The following is a 21389-nucleotide window of genomic DNA, read 5'->3' as shown; positions in this document are numbered from 1 at the left end:
AAGAAAACAGTTTTCTTTGTTCATCCATTATATGCATAAAATACCAAAATTGTGTATGTAATATTAAAGATACAACATGAACATGTATACCGATACACAAAGACTTCATCACCATTTATTTATTGATAATGTCAAATGATAAGTACAATGTATAAGTAAATCAAAATTCTATATCTTGTGCTTATATAGCTTCTGTCATTTGGGCTTGTTAGAATAACAAATCAAAATCAGGTAAAAAATATAAGGGATATATGGAGTAATGGCTGTTTTAATAAACTTTTTGTGGGATGATACAAATTGTACATAGAAAAATGACAATTACACAATGAGAAGGGCTTTAAATTCTGTTCATCATCATATCTGATTTGAACTCGTGTGCTTTAGAACTAGAAGGGTGATATTTTCAACAAATTAAAAACCTAAAGGTCACTCATTGATAAATGAACGAAAGTGATGACAAGCAGAAGTCTGATATTCAGTTAACGTATATAACTAACAAGTAGATGATTATATATTTTTTTTTGGACCAATATAATTAAAACAAAAAAAATCAAACTGTCAACACAATAAATGCACATCTATATACTCCCCGTTGAGGACTTGAACCTCAATCTCTTACCAGTGGTAAGTGTAATACATTATACTAACAAGGTTTGTAAATATAGATTATGCAGCATTGAACAGTTTAAGAGATGTGATCGCCTTCCTTCAAAGTATCAGTACACATAATGAACCTAACACAAAACATAACAATAGGACCTTATATCATGTATACAGCAGTAAATAGCTTGCTCTTTTGGAAGAGTTAAGTTCTACATTGAGACTATACACTGCAGCTTATTGTTATTAAACTACATTGTCTTTGATAGAGAATTTTCTCATAGGTGCTCATGCCACTTCTTTATAAAGAATATTGTGGTAGCCTACATGAAAAATATACACCTTTCAAATGATTCTGTTTTAAACCTATTTTTATTTTATTTTAAGACACATTATATATGGTAACAGGGATTCTAATTGTTTACCTCTACTTCATGTGGACTTTCATTCTTTTTTTGGGATCTGTGACATCTTGCTGTTACCATACAACCATTATCCAATTTATGAACTGTAAACAAATTTAAACAGTTTATGAAAGCATGCAAATACAAATGTAACTGAAACTGATGCCACAGTGACCCTCAAGAGTAAACAAATAGTGCTTTAAGATTAACACATAATTGATTGATGTCTGCATTATGTCAAATTGCATAGTTAAATTAAAGATTAAACAACACTATATCAAAAATGGAATATTAATAAATCAGTTTTAATGCACTGAATATTTTTCATAGAAAGGAGTGACTGAAAAACACAAAGTATGGATGGTACAGTGTATCTTATGCCAGACCCTTAGGCCACAAAGGAAATTGAATTTTTAATCAATTCACAATATTTACGGACACATGTGCTTCATGCTTATAAAGGGTTAAAAAAAAGAAGAGACAACTAATTATATACTGTACATGTACATCTGCATACAAAATGGTGGTTGATTCCTGATCTAATGTCATATCAAGACTGCACTCTGTCTCAAGGATTAACATGATTTGCTCATTGTTGAAGGCCTTACAGTGACCTATAGTTATGAAATTCTGTGTCATTTTGATCTCTTATGGAGAGTTGACTTATTGGCAATCGTACGGTCACTATTTGAGGGATGATTTCCCCAATGGATGCTCCAAAAGTCAAATTCTGAATGAGCAGTTTTAAACAAAACAATTAATTTTACAATGACATGAGGCTTATAAAATAATGAAGAAGCCAAAACCAACATTAACATGTATTTAAAGGCCCCTTGATGGTTTACGTAGACAAACAGATCGTTCATTATTTTAAAATTCAGTGTATACTATATTGAAACAACATGAAATTAAGAAGGGTTAAAAATGAGGAATCGGCGCCAAAAGTGAAGAACAAATACCTGAAATATAAAATATGTATTTCTCGCTGAAATACTTATATCCCTTTGATAATTCTTTGTCTCCCTGACTCTTACTTCCCGATTTTACGATAGACTCGACAAAGCTAAAATTGATAGCCGGTAAACAAGTCAAATCCTTTGTTGAAGTATGGTCCGTTAGTTTCTCGCTGTCATTTGCCGCCATATTGTTTACTTTAGTGACCGAATATAGCCTCGTTCTGAACATGTTATGAATATTTATGAGCATCTCATTAAGAACGGAGTATAGTGAGTTAAATAGATATCTGGTAAAATGTTCTGTAATGCTGGCAGGGAGAAATACAGCAGCCAGGATCTAAATTCAGACGCTTTCCAGTGGTTATAATTTCCATTAATCTTACGGGGTAATCTCCTCAAAAAGTATGGTGGCTGTATGGTCTTGATGATTGAGTCAACCTCATCAACTCTCTTCCCAATATAAAATGGTTCTTTGCTGTTTTTGGAATGAAACCACAAACTCATCAGTTTCTTTAGGATGCCCAAAAGGATACCATGCATGTAGTCAATTACAACATTTGTGGTGACATCAAAGTATGGAAGGCAAGACAGGACTGACTCTGAGTTTATACCATGAACCCTTTTTCCACTAGCAATTGCTTCCTGGGCATCTGATTTGATGTTTTCTTTGGTTCTTGGTTCTGGATCAACATCTCTGTATGGGTAGCTTCTACAGTTTCCTTTACCGCTCTTCACTACTTTTCCTGGCTCTAGACAATATAAGCAGCCATGCTCGCCGTTGTGTTGAGTCATTTGCAGCACATAAGCTCTTGCCTGCAGGTCCATCGTAGCAACAATCATCATGGCTCTAGTTCTGATCTCAGTTTGCTGAATGTTGACTTCAATACCTCTTTGGAAAAGCTGACCCAAGTCTTCCACCAATGGACGCAGGAACATGTTCATTTGTGGTTTACCACAACCTTGCCAAATTCCCCATAACACCATGTTCTTTCTAGTGAAGCGTTGTTTTGGTGGCAGTTCATTCAAAATCATGTACACAGGCCAGAGTGATACTTTTGAACTTTGAAAAAGTGGTATACCATCTGTGAACAGGGAGAAGGTGATGTTGTTCTTGTCAGCCAGAAATCCACCTGGTTCCTTCAACTTTCGGTACTCCTCACCATCCAAGATGTCAGAAATTGTTGTGTGGTCAGAAGATCTAGTGCTTACATAGTCTTGAACTGCTGTCCATATGCCATCCCTTTCCAAGATCTCTTTTAGCTGGGCTTGCATACTTCCAGTCACAAAATAGTTGGCGGTCTTCTTTTCTTTTTTTCCTAGGCAGCCTGGTGTCTTACAGTTTTCTACATCACCCGTGAAAAGTTTTTTACATGAAGGACAGTAGAGGTGATGTATTAGGCAGTCTGTGTCAAAACCACATACTTGTTTCAGTGTGTCGATGTTGGTTTCCATGAGGTTTTCTGTAGGTATATGGAGTCCCATTAATTGGATAAGATGACGAAAGCCTCTGTCTGATAGACTGTGGTAAGTTGCAAAAGCACACATGGTCATTTAATGATGATACTGTGGAATTGGAGCGTTGTATACCTGCTGACTAGGTGGCAAGACATAAAGTGGTGGTCCAAAACTTTCAACAAAATTTTCAACTAGCTCTTCTTCATCTTCAATATCCATGTCTACTTGAGTATCATGTATAACGTTTGGAGAATTGTCATTATTATCACCGATGCTTGCCATAGTATCCTGAACTGGCATTGCTTGTTGTGGCTCTGCTGCAGCAGGTGGCTCAGGTAGTTCTCTTTCTTCTTGGCTTTTCCTGCAAAAAGGGGTAAAAACAACAATTTAAACATGGTTCAGAAAATTGAATATATTTATGATCTAAGTTAGTGTATATAAGCTAGCCTGACATTGAGACACATTTGTTGATTTTAAAAAAAAATGTTATTTCAAATTCAATAACTTTGGTTTCAAAAATTAAAGATCTACTGAAAATTTGTTTTTTGATTCGATTTACACATAAGTTAACTATACACTAGTTTTAAGCTCAAGGTCATTTTATCACTATTAACACTTACTGTGTCCAGACATGATATTCAAATTGACAAATAGTCAATTATTTATCGTTTTATTTTGGGATCAGTAGAAACAAAAATATGTGTCTATAGGAAAATAAGACTCACTCATACTATAGTGTCTAGTGATGTGTCATTGTCTAACCAGTTTAGGTCCAAAATGCTGAATTTGCAGAATGGGTTTTGCTCATTGTTGAAGGTCGTATTGTAAACTTAATTTCTGTGTCATATGGTCTCTAATTGACTCATTGGTAATCATACCACATCTTCTTTTTTTTGCCTATTCATTAAGTCTTTTAGTGCAATTCTAATTTATTTATCTTTAAGGAGAACAATGTATATATTGAAAACATACTGATGGTAAAAGGTACTCCTTGGCAATGGAACGTCTTCACTGACTTTATATATTTTGTATCTCTTTGACGGGTTACCAGCTGAAATAATAAAAACAACATTTTATTTAACATTACATGTATTTGATCAATTTTCATACAAACTTCGAAATATGGTACTATACATGGATTAAAAAAGCTGATTTATAATAATATATATGTTTGACTGACATATTCATGTTCGACATTCGACTCACTTACACTTTAAGTTGATATCAAGTAAATAAGTATGCATAATTATAACCCTACAGCTCTTGTGCATGTTGTGATGTTTTTAAATTTCTCAAAGTAGTAGCTTATTAAATGTTATTTTGTACTAAAGTGTTTATATGCCTGTTTATGGGACATATTGCGGTATACTGTTGTCTAGATATAGGAAGATGTGGTGTGAGTGCCAATGAGACAACTCTCCATCCAAATAACAATTTAAAAATTAAACCATTATAGGTTTAAGTACGGCCTTCAACACGGAGCCTTGGCTCACACCGAACAACAAGCTATAAAGGGCCCCAAAATCTGTCCATTTGTCATCAATATGTTTGATCAATTGATGTGAGCTACCTTTTTGATTTCATTTTTTTTTTCAGATTATATACATGTTTATGTTTCTGGCTGTTGTTCATTCTTTAAAAAATATATCAAACAACGAACGATTCATGAAAATACCTTTAATTTCATGACAGCTCCATAAATGCTTCTGTAGAGTTTGTTTTCTTGATAAAGATCTTCCACAATTAGGAACTGGACAAAACCATTCTTTGTCACTTTTTCTGCAAGCCTCAAGCTCTTCTTCATCCATTGTAATTCTGCAATAGTTAAAAATAAAGATTGTTATTTTGGTTAATTGGTGAGAATTATAGCCATATATACATAGTGTACATCTAGAACGTCAAAAAAATATGTTAAATAGAATCCATATATAAATTTTAATAATTTTGGTGTTAACTTTTTGTACCTACTTAAATACTTTGAGAAAAAGAATTGAAATTGGGATTCATGAATCACCCGATGTCGCAAAGAGACTTGTAACAACATAATACAAATGTACAAAACAACCCAGAGCCACCAATGATCCCCAATAGACCTTCAACAAAGCAAAAAATTCCACAGACAGAGGCGGGATTGAGCAGTCTCCTAAATGCTAATGTATACTAGATCAGAAAAATGGATATCACTCTACACTTCAAAACAAAGATTGTGTCTTTCAATGTAATGATGTTACACTTTTGGTTCAGGATAGGGTGATCATATAAAGGTACCTATTTAAACCGGTTGCATTGATAGCACCTGTCCTTAGATACCTGATGTTCATCGGTGTTCTTTTGAGAAATGGTTCACATATGTTTTTTTATTGTCATTTTGGAACGGTTTTAAACTAGTTGTTTTTTTTTTTGGGTCAGCCCTTTTACATTGTTATAGCTAACTGTTGAGTGTGAGCAAAGGGTCTGTATTAAAAATTGTACATTCACCTGAAATGGTTAACTTTTACAAATTATGACTTTGATGGAGAGTTGTCTCGTTGGAACTCATACCTTGCATACCACACCATCTTATATTTAAAAAAAGTACAAGACTAAAAAAGGCTAGAGGTTTCTGATTGAGAACAGTTGCATAAAAGTGTCGGGGTTTGACATGTATTTGGAGATCTTTATAACTTTCCCATTAAACTTCTAGTTACCTAGGGAAAAAGACATGATAACGTGTTTCGTTGGAAGACTACTTGAAATGTTTAGAGTGAAACACCTTTTGGGTTCTTGTTTCTCAAACTGTTTATATGCACAGATGCATTCTGCTGATAGTTTTAAATAGTTTTTCATTTCATCCATCCATGGGAGCTTGAATGTACAATTAGTAGTGTCTGTCTCAGTGTTTAGATGGGTGCTCCTAGAACGGCTGAATTATTTCAGCAGAGAAGACAAACTAGCACACTGTTATTCATATCATTTCTCAGTGATGCTAGTTTTAAGAAAGGTGCATAATAATAAGTTTACTCTCTGTGTGAAAAAACGTGCTCAAAGAACAAAGGTAATTTCTAGGAGAAGACTATCTATAACTTTTTGATGATTTAAAAAAGTTTTTAGTCATGCCAGTTTGTACTAAATATTTTTTTTTTTAATGGTGTGAGTTTTCTCTCTGTGAATGAGCTCTCAGAGGAAAGGAAAAAAATTATAGAGATGAAGAAAACAATCTAATGATTAAACATATTTATTACATTGGTTGCAATAAATTACATTGATTGCCCAGTTAGATAAAAACTGATAATTTGACATGTTAAATAAACGTGGTTATTTCACTCTCTGACAACAATAGGCGTTGTCAAGACGTCGATAACGGTGGATCAAAACAAATTGTGAATGCGTAGAAAAAACATATAGTTCCGTACTTTTTCTACATTAATTTCATATAAAAAAAAGCCATTAGCCAATGTAATAAAAAGTATTTATCTAATTGTCCTATTTGAATATAAAAAATAAGACAACTTGTGACAGAACGCCGCTATGGATTAAACTGGTGCTGCGCACTTTGTCTAATTTTTTAAATTCAAATAGGGCGATTAGTTATATTATAATTATTCCAGTTTGTTATATTTCTATTATTGGTACTTAAATGCTTTTATTGTGCCACGAAATATATCCTTTGCATGATTAAAATTGATTAAACTGAATAAATATTCATTTATCAAGTCGTATGAACAATTTTGTACACTTAAAAATAAATATGTTATAAAAAGAAAATATTTCAAGATTATTCCCTTATATTATATTCAAACATTTGTCAACAATAGGACATTTAATGGTATTAAGTAAATATTCTTATTCTTATATATCCTTATACTATAATTAATATGCCTGTAATTTACCATTCAACATGACATTTGCATGTTGATAGTTGTGTGTTACTTAAAAATGAGAGAAAAACAATGATATTTGAACATAATTCAGCATTTTAACAAACAAGAAGATTACTTCTTGTTTGGTTTGTTACTGTTTTCCATACATGTACATATATCAATTGTATGACATTTTTCCCTGGAACTTTTTTTACATTAACCATTTAAGATGAAAAATATTATCAGATTGATCGTTCATTTTTCCATTTTTTATACTTTAAAATGTTATTTGGAGTTGCATGTCATGCCTTTTTTTAAAAACTGTATTAAAGCTTGTTTATTGTCAATATGGAAGTGTCAAAATTGGCAGTAAAATGGAAATGCAGGCATTACACTTATCACAGGAAACAACTTTCAAATCAATTGAAAGGGATAATTTAAAAAAAATGATTTTACCTACATAAACAATTCTTGATTAATAAGAATGACAAGGACCTCATTGATCATAAAACAATATGGCTTCAATGTAATCAGGAAATGTTTAACCTAATAAACAAATTTCAAATCAATATGACATTACAATCTGATGTTATTTATTTTTTTAATATACATATCTCTTGCTCACCCTTAAATTTTTATTTCATTTTTGTAGGAGGAATATTTAAATCTCTACTGATTTCCTACTTAGTAACCAAGCTAATAAATGTCTGTAAAATAAAATAATATTGCCAACTGTTTTTCAGCCACACATACAAATGTACATGTATTTAAAAGGAAAACATGTATCTTTTTGGTCAAGCCAATTAAATTTATAACAAGGTATAGTCCATCAAATTGCAGTAAACATTTTGACATAGTAAAAAAAGGGGGGAGCCAACAATAAAATTAAATAAAGTGATACAGTGACAGATTTGATGTCAACAAATTGTAAACCAAGAGTTTAATTATTAATTGCATAGTCCAGATTTTTTTTATTAAAAATGTGTGTAACACCAGCTGTGAAGCTTACTAATGAATACGGAAATGTCGATTAGGACCATGATCAGCAAAGGTTTGTTGTGGTAAAAAAATCAATCCGTAATTAATTAATATGATATAAACAACAAAGGGATTATAAGCTGCACATCAGGGATGGGCACGATTACTGACAAATGTAATCGATTAATAATCGATTACATGAAGGATTTTTGTGCAATCGATTAATAATCGATTACTCAAATCTTAGTAAGTAATCGATTACAATCGATTACTTTATCAAAAGTAATTACATTACTTTTCGATTACTGTCGATTACATACTTCAACATTTCAACAAAAAATAACATCCGTAAAACACAATTATATTGATCACCATTTGAATAGTGGAAATTAAGATCTTTACAAAATGCATCATTCAAAGCATTGCATGTTTCTAAATTATAAGTTAATAGCTGCTTTTTATATCAAATCTTTTGATGAAGATTAAAAATAATTAAAAAAAATCTTGAAATTTTGACTTTCTACATAAATGAAAGATGTCATCGCATTGCAATAATCGCTTATTCATAAATAATTGTTTTTCAAAAATTAAGCTATCTTACTGACTTATGTTAGCTTTTTTTGTTTTTACTCTTTATAAAAAAACAATTTTAGCATAGTTAAGTATAATGTTTAATGAAAATATAAAAAAAGCATAATTAATTAGTTCAGCTAATTTTTAAGATCAAAGTTTATTTTTATAATGACATGCATGATTTAAACCTTTTGTTTGGATAACAACACTAATTACAGATTATTTAACTGCCACTGGAGTACAATTTATAACCTGGGGCCAAATATTGTAAATTTCCTTCTTAATTAGACATAAGATAATTGAAATAAAACCAAAGTATGTTTGTTATTGATTAGAAGACTTTGATCATATCATTAGTAAAGGCAATTTTGTTAAGATTTGTAACTTCTTCAATCAAATTATATACAAAATATATATTTATAGTGTCAAAGGGATACATGTATCTATTTCTGAAAAGAATTGCTATGCATTGCCATTGGTTCATTGCTAAAAGGGTTTGTGTTCTTTTTTAATTTACTTTATATACAAATGTACATGTATATCATAAATTCTTGAATTATTGACAAGCACATACATCCATTTGTTTCAAACACTAGATATAAAAGTACATTTAGGTAGAGGATCTGGTTACTCATAATGCAGATTGAGACAATAGATAGAAATAAGGCAGTTGATTAACTCTCAAGTATTGTTGATGCATACTTTTTTTTATCTGTACTACAAATTGATAACGTGCATATTTTCCTCTGAAATAGGTAAATTTTCATCAAACTATTTTACTAAAGTAATCGAAATGTAATCGAAAAGTAATCGATGATTACATCCAAATTTTTTCTGTAATCGATTAAATTACGATTACATGTAATCGAAAATGTCTTCGATTACAGATTACTGTCGATTACTTGAAAAAATGTAATCAATTACAATCGATTACGATTACAGATTACGATTACCCCATCCCTGCTGCACATGTTATTATAATCACTAAAAGTTTGTTTAGCCTGGAAAGGTATTGAAAAGGAACTCAAGCTGTTTATTTATGCATTATAAAGCCATTTATTTGCATGTTTGTTTAAGACTTAAGGCACCTCAGGTATGCAATCAAGAACACACTGGCTTCTTTTGAGAAATTTTTGACAACCACCAGCGGTGATTTGATAACTTTACAAAAAGATGGTGTTCATAAATTTACAAAATAATGATAAGCTTCATACATTGTCCTACACATTAAAATAAATACATTTTCTTGTACAAATGCTCCATTTATACTGGATAATTATTTGGGTTGTTGTTGAGGTTTTTTTTTGTTACTGCTAGCCAAAAAGCATTGCAATGAAACCAGTGTTTTTTGTTAAATTCTGACCATCAAAGTTTGAAATATTTAATCTACGCATACATGTTTGTATTTAATGTATTTTTAATGTCTATGCTTTTGGTTTATAGTGGTATAATTTTGTGTCTTAATGTGCAGTAGTTCTTTAAGCACTTGTCCTCATCAAGTTGCAGTTATGTGTCTGCTCGGTACTTGTTTCGGAAATTTGCAAATGTTCGTTTCATAAACTTGTGTATCTATTTTAAGGTCTATCAGGAAATTGGAAGTGATACTACAACTATGATTTATTATAAAGGACCTGCATTTGCTATGTACCTACAAATCGTTTTTTCCTTCTTGTAGTATTTTTTAAAATTCTGTATTGTCAATAAACAACCAAGATGGAGGAATGTTTACATATATGGCATTGTGGGAAAACAAAATTTATCATCAACATTGAAATTTAGCGATATTACAGATTTTTTCACTACGATTTTAATATTTTCTTTAATAATGAAATATTTAGAGCACTATCGTTGTGAAATTATGTAGTTTTTGTTACAATGATGTTGTAAAAACATTCCGGGATTGAACGGAAATTATCGAATGAAATTACTTGACCAATCAGTGAACTGATTGGGCGGCGCCAAAAAAAGTAAATATTTTGAAATATAAAACACCGTGATACAGCATGGCGATGAAAAGTGTAATTTGCAATGGCTTCTACTGGTATGTTTGTTCTTATCATCTGGGTAAACGACGATCCTATCAAAGGCAACGTTGTGAAGGTTACTAACATCGCCGAGCCACGCAAAGCCTTCAATGAATACAGTGTCGGTGAGAAAGTAACAGCAAAGTGCCCTGGTTTTCGTGGTGTACACAACGGTGTTATTGCAATGATTGGTTGTAAGTGCATATATATATATATCTTAGTAGAAGTTGTGAATAAGGTTAAATAATTTTATCTCATTCTTAAGTTAAATTAGTTTTGAGAGAAAAAAAAAACATTTTTTCCAAATTAACTTCCTCCTTAACGGAGCACCCATGTTATGACCTGGGCGTGTAATCAGTACCACACCCAAAAAAATGCAACTCCCTGTGGTCAAATTCACCATTAAATTTGTTTAACATTTATAAATAACTTTTATTCCCTAAAGATCTAAAATGAAAAAATTGAAGAATATCATTATCTGCCAACAAAATTATTATAATTTTTTTTTAAATAAGTTAATAAACATGATAAAGAATATATATACTGGTTTTGATTGCCAAGGAGACAACCGTCCACAAGAGAATAAAATGTCACAGAAATTAAAAAAGTTATTGGTCACCGTACGGCCTTCAACATTGATCAAAGTCCAAACTGTATAGTCTGCTTCAAATGGTCCCAAAATGATAATGAAAAACAATTCAAACAGGAAAATGAACAGCCTTATTAAAATATAAAAAATATACAACACATAAACAAACGACAACCACTGAATATGGGCTACCGACTTGGGACAGACACATACATACATAATGTAAACATGTTAGTTGGATAAGAATGCATTCATGGTCAGTTAAGATTATATGTTGTTTTTTTAGGAAAATGTAAAACATGTGAAAATGCTTATATTTTCTTGCATCATTTTCCACTAAAAGGCTTAAATTAATTAATAGATTTTGACGACAGGTATATATATATTTTAGATTAAAATAAAAGACAATTGTTAAAGAGCAGAGAAAAAGATAATTTATCATAAATTTATTATATCAATGATTGAAAAGGAAATACAAATGTAATGTCAGCCATGTAGTTGAGAGGGAAAATAAAGAACTGAAGAAGGCCAATGGCGGAAACGTCTTGAAAAATTGGTTCATTTAAACAATTAGATAATTTTGAAATAAAACATTTTGCAAATAGGCAGCAATTAAAATAAAATCTTGATAAAATTAAGAAGTAATTTGGATATCTGACATAACAAAAAGGAATATTTAATACACATCCTTTATTTAATCATATGTGACCACATTCATGAATAATTTACATGAATAATTTAAAATCACAAGTCTAATAAAAATATGCAACAGAATGACTATAACATTTTGATAGATTTTTTTAAATAAGAAAACTAATAACATATTTACAAAATGCAGAATGTACCCCTTTCTAGCTCTGATCATATTACATGTATATCTTGTAGTAATTGAGCAAATGTCTTGCAATTGTCAAAGTATGAAAATTACTTTTCTAAGAATTATCTTATTTTGAAAAAAGCTTGTTTATAGCATTTTATATACTGTATCTTTATTTTAGCTTTAGAAGAGAAGCAGCAGCTGGAAGACTGTCTGAAAGGTGGCCAGTTTAATCAGCTTGTAAAGACGTATGTCAACAAAGACCAAGAGGAAAGAACAGAAAAGATCCCCGACAAGGTGTTTATCTTAAATATTGCATGGAAGGTCAAACACCAAGTGTAAAGTGTTTTTTCAGGGTTCACTTTGACTATGATCATTATCATAAGTTACCATATTAAGCTCTTTAATAAACATCATTTCATTTTTGTCTCTTGTGGAACGTTGTCTCATTGGCAATCATACCACATTTAAAAATTATTTTTTTTATAAATCTTATGGAGATAAAATTATTGATATTATAATCATAGTATACAGCTCTCACAAGCTTATATATATATATATATAAAGGTTCAAATATTTAAAGAAGATTTATGGGGATTGTTGACCATTTGATTTTTTTTAACTCAAAATAAAAAAAAAGATGCATTGTATGTAAGAAAATGAGACATCTAGATATAAGAAAATGTGGTATGAGGCCTAAATTAAACTTTTGTTTGTTTCCCCAATCCTGTCCTGCCAAGCCAGATGTGGGTAGATAGGTAGGCAAATAATTTAATTTTTCCAAAAAGCTTGAATATTTTCGGACGATCCGACAAGCCTGAAAATCCAAAATGAAGAAAATAATATTTGACTCAGTTTTGACAATTAAAATTTTATGAGTAGCAGCAATTTTGAAGGGTCGGTCGGGATTTGGGAGACAAACAATATTTTATTTTAGGCCTGAGGGCCAATAAAACAAATCTCCATCAAAGTCACAAAAAAGTAAGCCATAATTGGTCAAAGTACAGTACGTCATCAACATGGAGCCTTGGCTCACACCGATTAGCAAGCTATACAGGAACCCAAAAATTACTAGTGTAAAATAATTCATACAGGAAAACCAATAGTCTTATGTATATAAAATTGATACCTTCTTATGAACCACATCAACAAATGACAACTATATATTGCTTCTAAATATCAGATTCCTGACATAGGACAGGTGAAAACAAATGCAGCAGGTTTAAACATTTTAATAGGTACCAACCGTTGCCCTTGTATATATTAAATATTAAGGCTATTATCATGTAAAACATTATTTTTTATATCTTTTTTAGACATCTTCCAAAACTCCTGTAGTTGAAAAACCTGTTGTTCCTGTTGGTCAAAAAGCGCAAGATACAAAAAGAACAGTCTACACCCAAACCAGTAGAGGTATGTATTTTTGGTATGAATGTTATCAACAGATTTTTTTCTTCTTATGTTATGAATATATATGAACGTTTCATAAATTCATCTTTTTTTCTATTCTGGCACTATTCATGCTATTTAAATGGTAGTACATGTAGTATCGCCTAAATGATTTTAGTATTTTTTTAAAATAAGAAAATGTGGTTTTAATGCCAATGCTCTATCCAAGACACAATATGAATACGATGTGGTATGAATGTCAAGGAGACGATTCTTCATCCAAGAAACAATGTATTTTAATGATTATTATGTAGTTAAAAGTAAGAATTATAGCTTTCAGAGCAGCCTTTTATGCAGAGTCCTTGCTCACTTAAAACTTCAAGCTAGAAAGAACCCAAAAGTGATAATATTTATATAAACAAGAAAACACACTGTCTTATGATGAAAACACCATTGACCTATATTTTAAATTTTCAGAAAAACCTTGAGACAGTTGCCAGAGAACTGGAGGTAACAGAGCTTCACCAGCAGCTTGAGGAAAACCGGTAAGTACATAATTGGAAAATACATTTTGTATATCAAACCCACAACAGTAGGCTAATAAAGGGCTGCACTTTAGCGCATGATACGCCCGTTGCTCTTTTAACTCGTCTTTTATGCTTTAAATGAAATTATATGATCAACTAGAAAAAGTGTGAGCCCTGTCAAATACCCCCCCCCCCCAAAAAAAAAATAATAAATAAAAATGCATGAAAAAATTGGCACTAGTTTCATTGACATTGGTGAAAGCCTTTTTGAGTTTATTGTCCGAAGTGTTGAAAATCCCCCCTTTTTATGAATTAAGCCCCATAAATCTAAAACTTAAAATCTTAAATTAAAAAAAAAACGAAAGGGAGTTTACGTCAATAGATATAAGCAATTCACTCAAGTTTCATGGAAATTGGTGAAAGTGTTTTTGAGTTATTGTCCGAAGTGTGGCGACGGACAGACAACGGTATACATAATACGTCCCGTCTAAAAGACGGGCGTATTACAATTGGTTACTTGTAAGTAACACCAAATGCCAATATGATTCGATAAAGTAATTTAATATATATATACATGTACATATGAATCTGGTGCAAGATAACACATCTATAAAAGTTACACATATTTATAGCATAAAATAACATTAAAGTTTTAATCTATTTTAATAATATTTTATTTTAAATCTAAATCATCAAAAAATGACAATGCTTAGTGTTTTTGTCCAAACATAACAAATTCTAAATTTTGTAGGTACTTACCAATCAGCCAAGTTATAAGAGAGTCGATGGATATCTTGGTAACCGATTCTCGACCAGCAACACCAGAGCGTGACGTTTGTATTGACTGTACAGTTCTACAGGAACAGGTCCAGTCCAACACCAACCAGATATGTGGTCTACAAAACCAGCTGCAGTCCTATAATAGCCAGCTCCTTTCAACAAAGAGCCAACTGCAGTCTTCACTAAACCTCAACCAGAGCTTACAACATCAACTTAGTAATCTCCAATACTATGTGCAGATAATGTGGAGTAAGAATCCGGTAAGAATTATCATGTAACTTAATACCAATAATTCTCCTCCTAAGATTTATGCTTATAGAAACAAACAGTTCTCCCATTGTACCCAAGTAGGTAAAAATAACATTATTTGAATATTTGACATAAATTAAATTGTTTAGTAGGGACATGATAAATAATTAAATAGATATTTAATCTAAAGATTAAAAAGCTTCATACAAAAAAAATATTGCAACAACTTAATATATATCTAAATACTTGTTAAATTAAATGTACCAGGCTTTTTGTGACTCATAGATACAGGACTAAATTATGGATGATAAAGGTAATTTTACGGATCTCTGTCATTTACTGTATATAACTGAATATTTTTATTTTGTAAATTTTTATAGTTATATGTGCTAGAGTAGTACAGATAATGCCTGATAATGGTAACAAGCCAGTTGCCGAGTAATAGGGTAATGATATTTTTTTTATATTTCAGGGTTGGTTTCAGTCCTCACGCAATGACCCTAGTACTTGCTATAGAGGTGAGAGCAGCTTTCAACAAGACAGAAACAACAACCAACAGATATCAACTCCACAGCCATCGACTCCTCAGCCATCAACTCCTCAGCCATCGACTCCTAAGTCATCAACTACTCAGTCATCAACTCCACAGCCATCAACAACTCAGTTAACTCCTCAGTCGTCAACTCCTCAGTCATCTACTCCTCAGTCAACTGACCACCATACATCTTTAAACAGAGTTACATTTGCCACTTCACAGAATGAAACTCTTGACATCAGCTGTATTCCAGTCAGTACAACACCAATGGCCAATTCATCATTCATTCAGGTATTATATCACTTAAATTTTTTTTAAACCTTGAAACTGTATGTCTACCTTTAAATGTTAAAATTTTCCTCTAAATCAAAAATGAAAACTTGTAAAAAAAAACCTAATGAAAATGATTATTTCTTTTTTAAAATAACAACATTTACACTGAAATAATAAAGCGTTTATGCTATATATAAAAAGGATAATTTGGTATGATTGCCAAACGAGACGACTCTTCACAGGAGACACAGACATTATCTCTCTGTCAACTATCACAGCTATGAAAAGCCCCAAAAGGCTTGGAAAAAGCACTTGTTTTATTAATTTTTAGCAACAGAAAAAAAATCAATATGACCTAATTTGAAAGATACAAATGGATATAGGAAGACATGGTATGAGTGCCAATGAGACAACTCTCCATCAAAATAACAATTTATAAAAGTAAACATTATAGGTCAAGGTACAGCATTCAACACAGAGCTGTGGCTCACACTGATCAACAAGCTATAAAAGAGGGACGAAAGATACCAAAGGGACAGTCAAACTCATAAATCAAAAATAAACTGAAAACACTATTGCAAAAAATGATAAAAACGAACAGACAGCAATAGCACACACAACTTAGAAAACTAAAGAATAGTATAGAAATGTATAAAAAAAAAAATACTAGTGAAAAACAGGCTAACCAACTGTCTAATTGTCTAAAGTTTAATTCTTTACAATGCTATCTTTCGGATTGTTTAATGGTTTATTTTATTTTATAGGATACAGCAGCGTCTTCCACAGTTGCCTTTTACAACAACTACACACAGGTATTATATTTTTTATGCTTAACCAAGTGATGTCATGTTTTTTGGGTCTGTTTAATGAAATTGAAGGTGAATCAATATTAAACTTAGTACACATGTCCCCCAAGATAAGTCACATCTAATTTTAGGCCAAATTAGAACTATAAACCAATTTGGTCAACCCAGTATAGAAATAATAGTGCTTGTGTGGCAACTGTGTACTAAGGACATAATTGTGTTTATTTAGATAATGGTAGAAATCAATGAGACAGCTACCAAATTTAATATTGAAGCAATTAAGAGATTTGTACACCTAAATTGATTGATTTAATAACTTATTATTAATACTATTGAATTATAAATTTAAAACAAAATGAATTTTGATATATTTAGTAATAGCTTCTCTTTGTGTTATACTTAAAGTAAGTCACTTCAAAATATATTTTTATTTAAATATGAATATGTTATGTCATTGATATTTAAAAAATCTCATAAGTTAAATTTTATTTAACATGATCATGTATTTAAAAGCATATGACTACAATTTATTTTTAAATTCAGGAAATCCTAGAAGCCAAGGTTTCCAAAGTGAAAAACTTCAGCAAATGTGCAAAGGTACTACTGAGACTACTATACAGTGACCAGGAACGTCAGGGGCGGAGTATATCAGGTGTAGCTGCTAATTCAAAGTATGAGGCCAAACCTGCATTACAACATCCTAACAGAATTCAGGTTATTTATGGTATGTAATAGAATGTATTAATTTCAAATTTTTACTGCTGTGAAGTCTTTAAACAAAGCACACTACCAAAATCTATGGGCAGCACACTAAAACTGCTTTCTACAGCTAAACTTATTTGTGTAATGATGTGTTTTGTACAAACTTAAAAAAAACCAAAAGGACCTTGAACTTGTTCATCTTTCTTGCCTCTTTACCGGTAATACATTATCCTGCAAAAAATTCTGCAAAAATGAAATTTTTGAGGCAACACTTCTTCTGATTGGCTGATGTTGTTTTCTATCAGCTCATAGACTTAATTTAGTCATGAAGTGTTGTAGAACAATTTTAATACAATTGACTGGAATTGACTTTGAATCCATACCAAGAGGAACATGATAAATAATTATCATCCTTGTCAGGGTAAAGGTCAATATGAATACTTCAGACATTTGCAGTAGGATTAGCTATGTATTAGCTCTTTCAAAGAATTCATTAACTGCTTTTTATTAGGTTACAACATCTCATAAACTTGAAATATATTGATTTTTTTAATTTTTACAGATATCATAATCAAGAGATGGCCCACTGTGTCAAAAAAAGAAATCAACGGCAAGCTAGCTGAATGTCTGAAACCAAGTGCCAGCAAGTAATTGAGTTTGTTCAAGAAAATAAGGATTTTGTTTCCATGTTTGCTTTAACTGTCTTTTACAAATAGTGCATTTTTTTTTAAGACAAATATTTATATTTTTCATGATACTTGATATGTATGAGTCATTTCCCAATGATTGTTTAAAAATAGAGGTTCAATTTTAGTAATTTCTTATGTGACAACTGCATGTATTTATTTTCTATATTGTTATCAAATGTTGAAGTTTAATAAATTTTATTTTTCATAGAATTGTTTTTTTTGTAATAATATTGAATTATGGGATAGATATATTTGAAACACCTTCAAAAACCATAACAGAAGCAAAAAACTGGAGATGAGCTACTTTTCGACCAAAAAATTGGGATATCTGCAAACCCAACAGAACTTCTAATGAATTATTTAGAAAAATTGCTTAATAATTTAGGGTTTCCCTACAATGTTGGTAATGTTTTCCTGACTGGTTTGCAGATTTTTAATGAATGATTTGGGGAAATATTCCAAAAGATTCAGAGAAATTTTCTAAATAATTTTTGAAAATATTTTGAATGATTCGGAAAAGATTTCCAAATGATTTGGAGAATATTTCCGAATGTTTTGGAGAAATTTTCTGAATGATTCGGAGAAATCTTCCGAATGAGTTGGAGAATACTTCCGAATTATTCGGAGAAATTATCCGAGTGTTTTAGTGAATTTCCAAACTAATTATAATTTTCCGACCTAACTTCGGAGTATTTGGACAACTCCGACAGCTTTTCAAAGGTCAATTCGGAGTATTTGGACAACTCCGACCTTTTTTCTGAGGTCAGTTCGGAGTTTTCTGATAACTCCGAATAATTCACGAATAGAATGCGGAATTTTAAACAAATCTCCAAACAAAATTTTGGAATTCCGAATATATGCGGAGACCAGCTTGGATTTTTTTTCAAAAACCTCTCATTTTGCACGAAAATATTTTTTTGGAGCTCGGAGAAGTCCGAATACTCCGTACATAAATTTCCGAACTAACATTTGGAATTTCCTGCTAGAGGCAGTATGCTCATAATAAACCAGTCCATCTATATATAGGTGGTTTACGATAAACACATCAATTAAGTGTCTAGTAATTCTTTTGTAAATTCCTTTAATGACACTCCTAGGTGATTCGAAATCAGTAATAATTATAGCAGCAATCATCCTTATCATACACATCTTCATATAGACTGTCCTTAGTATGCAAATTAAGCGTAAGCTCCGCCTGATTAAATGTAATAACATTGGTAATACCTTGCATTGATTCATAATAATTCTTAAGTCATTATCTAACAAGAATGTGTCCATAGTACACATATGCCCCACTCCCACTATCATTTTCTGTGTTCAGTGGACCGTGAAAATTGGGGTCAGAACTTTAATTTGGAATTAAAATTAGAAAAATCATGTCATAGGGAACATGTGTACTAAGTTACAAGTTGATGTAATTTTAGCTTCATCAAAAACTACCTTGACCAAAAACTTTAACCTGAACTTCGCACTATCATTTTCTATGTTCAGTGGACCATGAAATTGGGGTCAATACTATAATTTAGCATTAAATTAGAAAGATCATATCATGGGGAACATGTGTACTAAGTTTCCAACTGATTGGACTTCAACTTCATCAAAAACTACCTCGACCAAATACTTTAACCTAAAGCAGGACAAACGGACGAACAGACAGACGCACAGACGGACGCACAGATGGACAAACAAACGGAGGCACAGACCAGAAAACATAATGCCCCTCTACTATCGTAGGTGGGGCATAAAAATAGCAACATTCTTTTTTTTCTTTTTATCCACTGCTTCATGTACAAATTAAGAGGTTTAATTTAGATGTCATATACCGATTACACAATAGGTATACATTGGCGAATCCAGGAGGAAGGTTCAAGGGGAACCAGGGGAACCCTCCTTTTTTTGTTTAAAACAGGTACTTTCTATATTTGCCTGTACCAAGTCAGGAACCTATCATTCAGTAGTTGGTGATTCTCGGTGTAAATTATATTTGTTTTCATTGTTGTATTGTACAATAATATAAATCCAGTTGTTCTAGTTTGAATCGTTTTACATTTGTCATTTGGGGAGCCACTTTAGCCCCGGGGGGGGGGGGGGCACTTCAAACTTTTTTGGGTAGGGGTGAGCAGCTGAGCCATCAAGTACCCCACCCTTTTCATATATTTTGTTTATCAAAAATATATACCTTGTCATATATTAATGAACAAAAAACAGACCTATAGATATATTTGGATATTTTTCATCTTCTGTTACATTAGAGTTTACAAAAATTTTGAGGTCCCGCTCATTTTACGTTTTTGTTTAGAAGCAACGCAGTCGCAATAATCACACATTGATTTTCCAATAAATTCTTCACTCTTCTTTTTGTCAGTGCTATTTGCCCCTTTTATAACTTTAATTATGAAGAAATTTCAATTTGAAAAGACAATAGATAATGTTTTATCAGATAATTGTAGTAACACTTCAGATATCATAGTATCACTTTTACTGAGTTTACATTAATTAAAAACTGATTTGTCGTTCCCTCTTGAAGGACGCAGACACTATGCTATGGAATTTCTTCTAATGTTTCATGTATGCAAACCTTTGAATGTTAATGAGGTGGAAATGTCAAAATGATTGGATTTATTGCTCCTATATCTAACCTCAGTTGAAATACCACATTGAATAAATAGAGTTTAATTAGTTTAACAAATAGCTGATGCATTTACGACTGTGGATTAACCGCATTAAAAACGGGAACATTTGATTAGTTTCAGATACTTATAATATATATCCAGCAAGTGATAATATCAACCTATTGATATATTTAATCTGCATTTCTCACCCTTTTCATATATCATGAAGCATGACATAGTGACCTATTCCAGCGGCTCATCCCTACCAGTCATTACATAGGAAGTGCCCCCCCCCCCCCCCCCCCCCCGAGACTTTAGCTTTCTATGGGATATGGGTTTTTCTCATTGTAGAAGGTGGGACAGTGACCTTTTAAGTTGTTCACTTCTGTGATATTTTGTCTCTTGCAGAAAGTTATCTCTTTGGCAAACATACCTTATAATTTTTTAATAGAAATAATTTTGAGCACAATTGCATTTTTCATCTAAAAGGCTATTTGCATATAGATTATTTAGTATCAATTACTCCCTGGTAATTTTTTTTTTTAACATTTATAACATATTACACTACAACAACACACAAGCACAAGTCTTT

At 31.7% G+C, this 21389-nt stretch overlaps 2 protein-coding genes across 2 annotated transcripts; both read left to right on the top strand.

The window, feature by feature from the left end:
- The first annotated feature begins 10800 nt into the window (after positions 1–10800).
- LOC134719799 (uncharacterized) lies at positions 10801–12681 on the top strand. Its single transcript, XM_063582757.1, has 2 exons — positions 10801–11023; positions 12417–12681. The coding sequence occupies exons 1-2, from the start codon at positions 10834–10836 to the stop codon at positions 12575–12577; spliced, it is 351 nt and encodes a 116-aa protein (XP_063438827.1). The 5' UTR covers positions 10801–10833; the 3' UTR covers positions 12578–12681.
- A 298-nt stretch (positions 12682–12979) lies between these two features.
- On the top strand, positions 12980–18414 carry LOC134718194 (putative mediator of RNA polymerase II transcription subunit 15). The gene is made up of 8 exons (XM_063580687.1): positions 12980–12985; positions 13574–13648; positions 14102–14169; positions 14903–15191; positions 15653–16006; positions 16753–16800; positions 17338–17518; positions 18059–18414. The coding sequence occupies exons 1-8, from the start codon at positions 12980–12982 to the stop codon at positions 18145–18147; spliced, it is 1110 nt and encodes a 369-aa protein (XP_063436757.1). The 3' UTR covers positions 18148–18414.
- The last annotated feature ends 2975 nt before the right edge of the window (positions 18415–21389 follow it).

Source organism: Mytilus trossulus, chromosome 5, assembly GCF_036588685.1.
Source record: "Mytilus trossulus isolate FHL-02 chromosome 5, PNRI_Mtr1.1.1.hap1, whole genome shotgun sequence".
Taxonomy (NCBI): domain Eukaryota; kingdom Metazoa; phylum Mollusca; class Bivalvia; order Mytilida; family Mytilidae; genus Mytilus; species Mytilus trossulus.
Note: the sequence above shows the minus strand (reverse complement) of the source record. Positions and strands in the feature narration are given on the sequence as shown.

Coding starts and splice junctions, on each gene's coding strand:
- LOC134719799 (XM_063582757.1), top strand. CDS start 10,834: ATGGCTTCTACTGGTATGTTTGTTCTTATCATCTGGGTAAACGACGAT. Junction 11,024..12,416: donor TGTTATTGCAATGATTGGTT/GTAAGTGCATAT, acceptor TCTTTATTTTAG/CTTTAGAAGAGAAGCAGCAG.
- LOC134718194 (XM_063580687.1), top strand. Junction 15,192..15,652: donor TAATGTGGAGTAAGAATCCG/GTAAGAATTATC, acceptor TTTATATTTCAG/GGTTGGTTTCAGTCCTCACG. Junction 17,519..18,058: donor CAGAATTCAGGTTATTTATG/GTATGTAATAGA, acceptor TAATTTTTACAG/ATATCATAATCAAGAGATGG.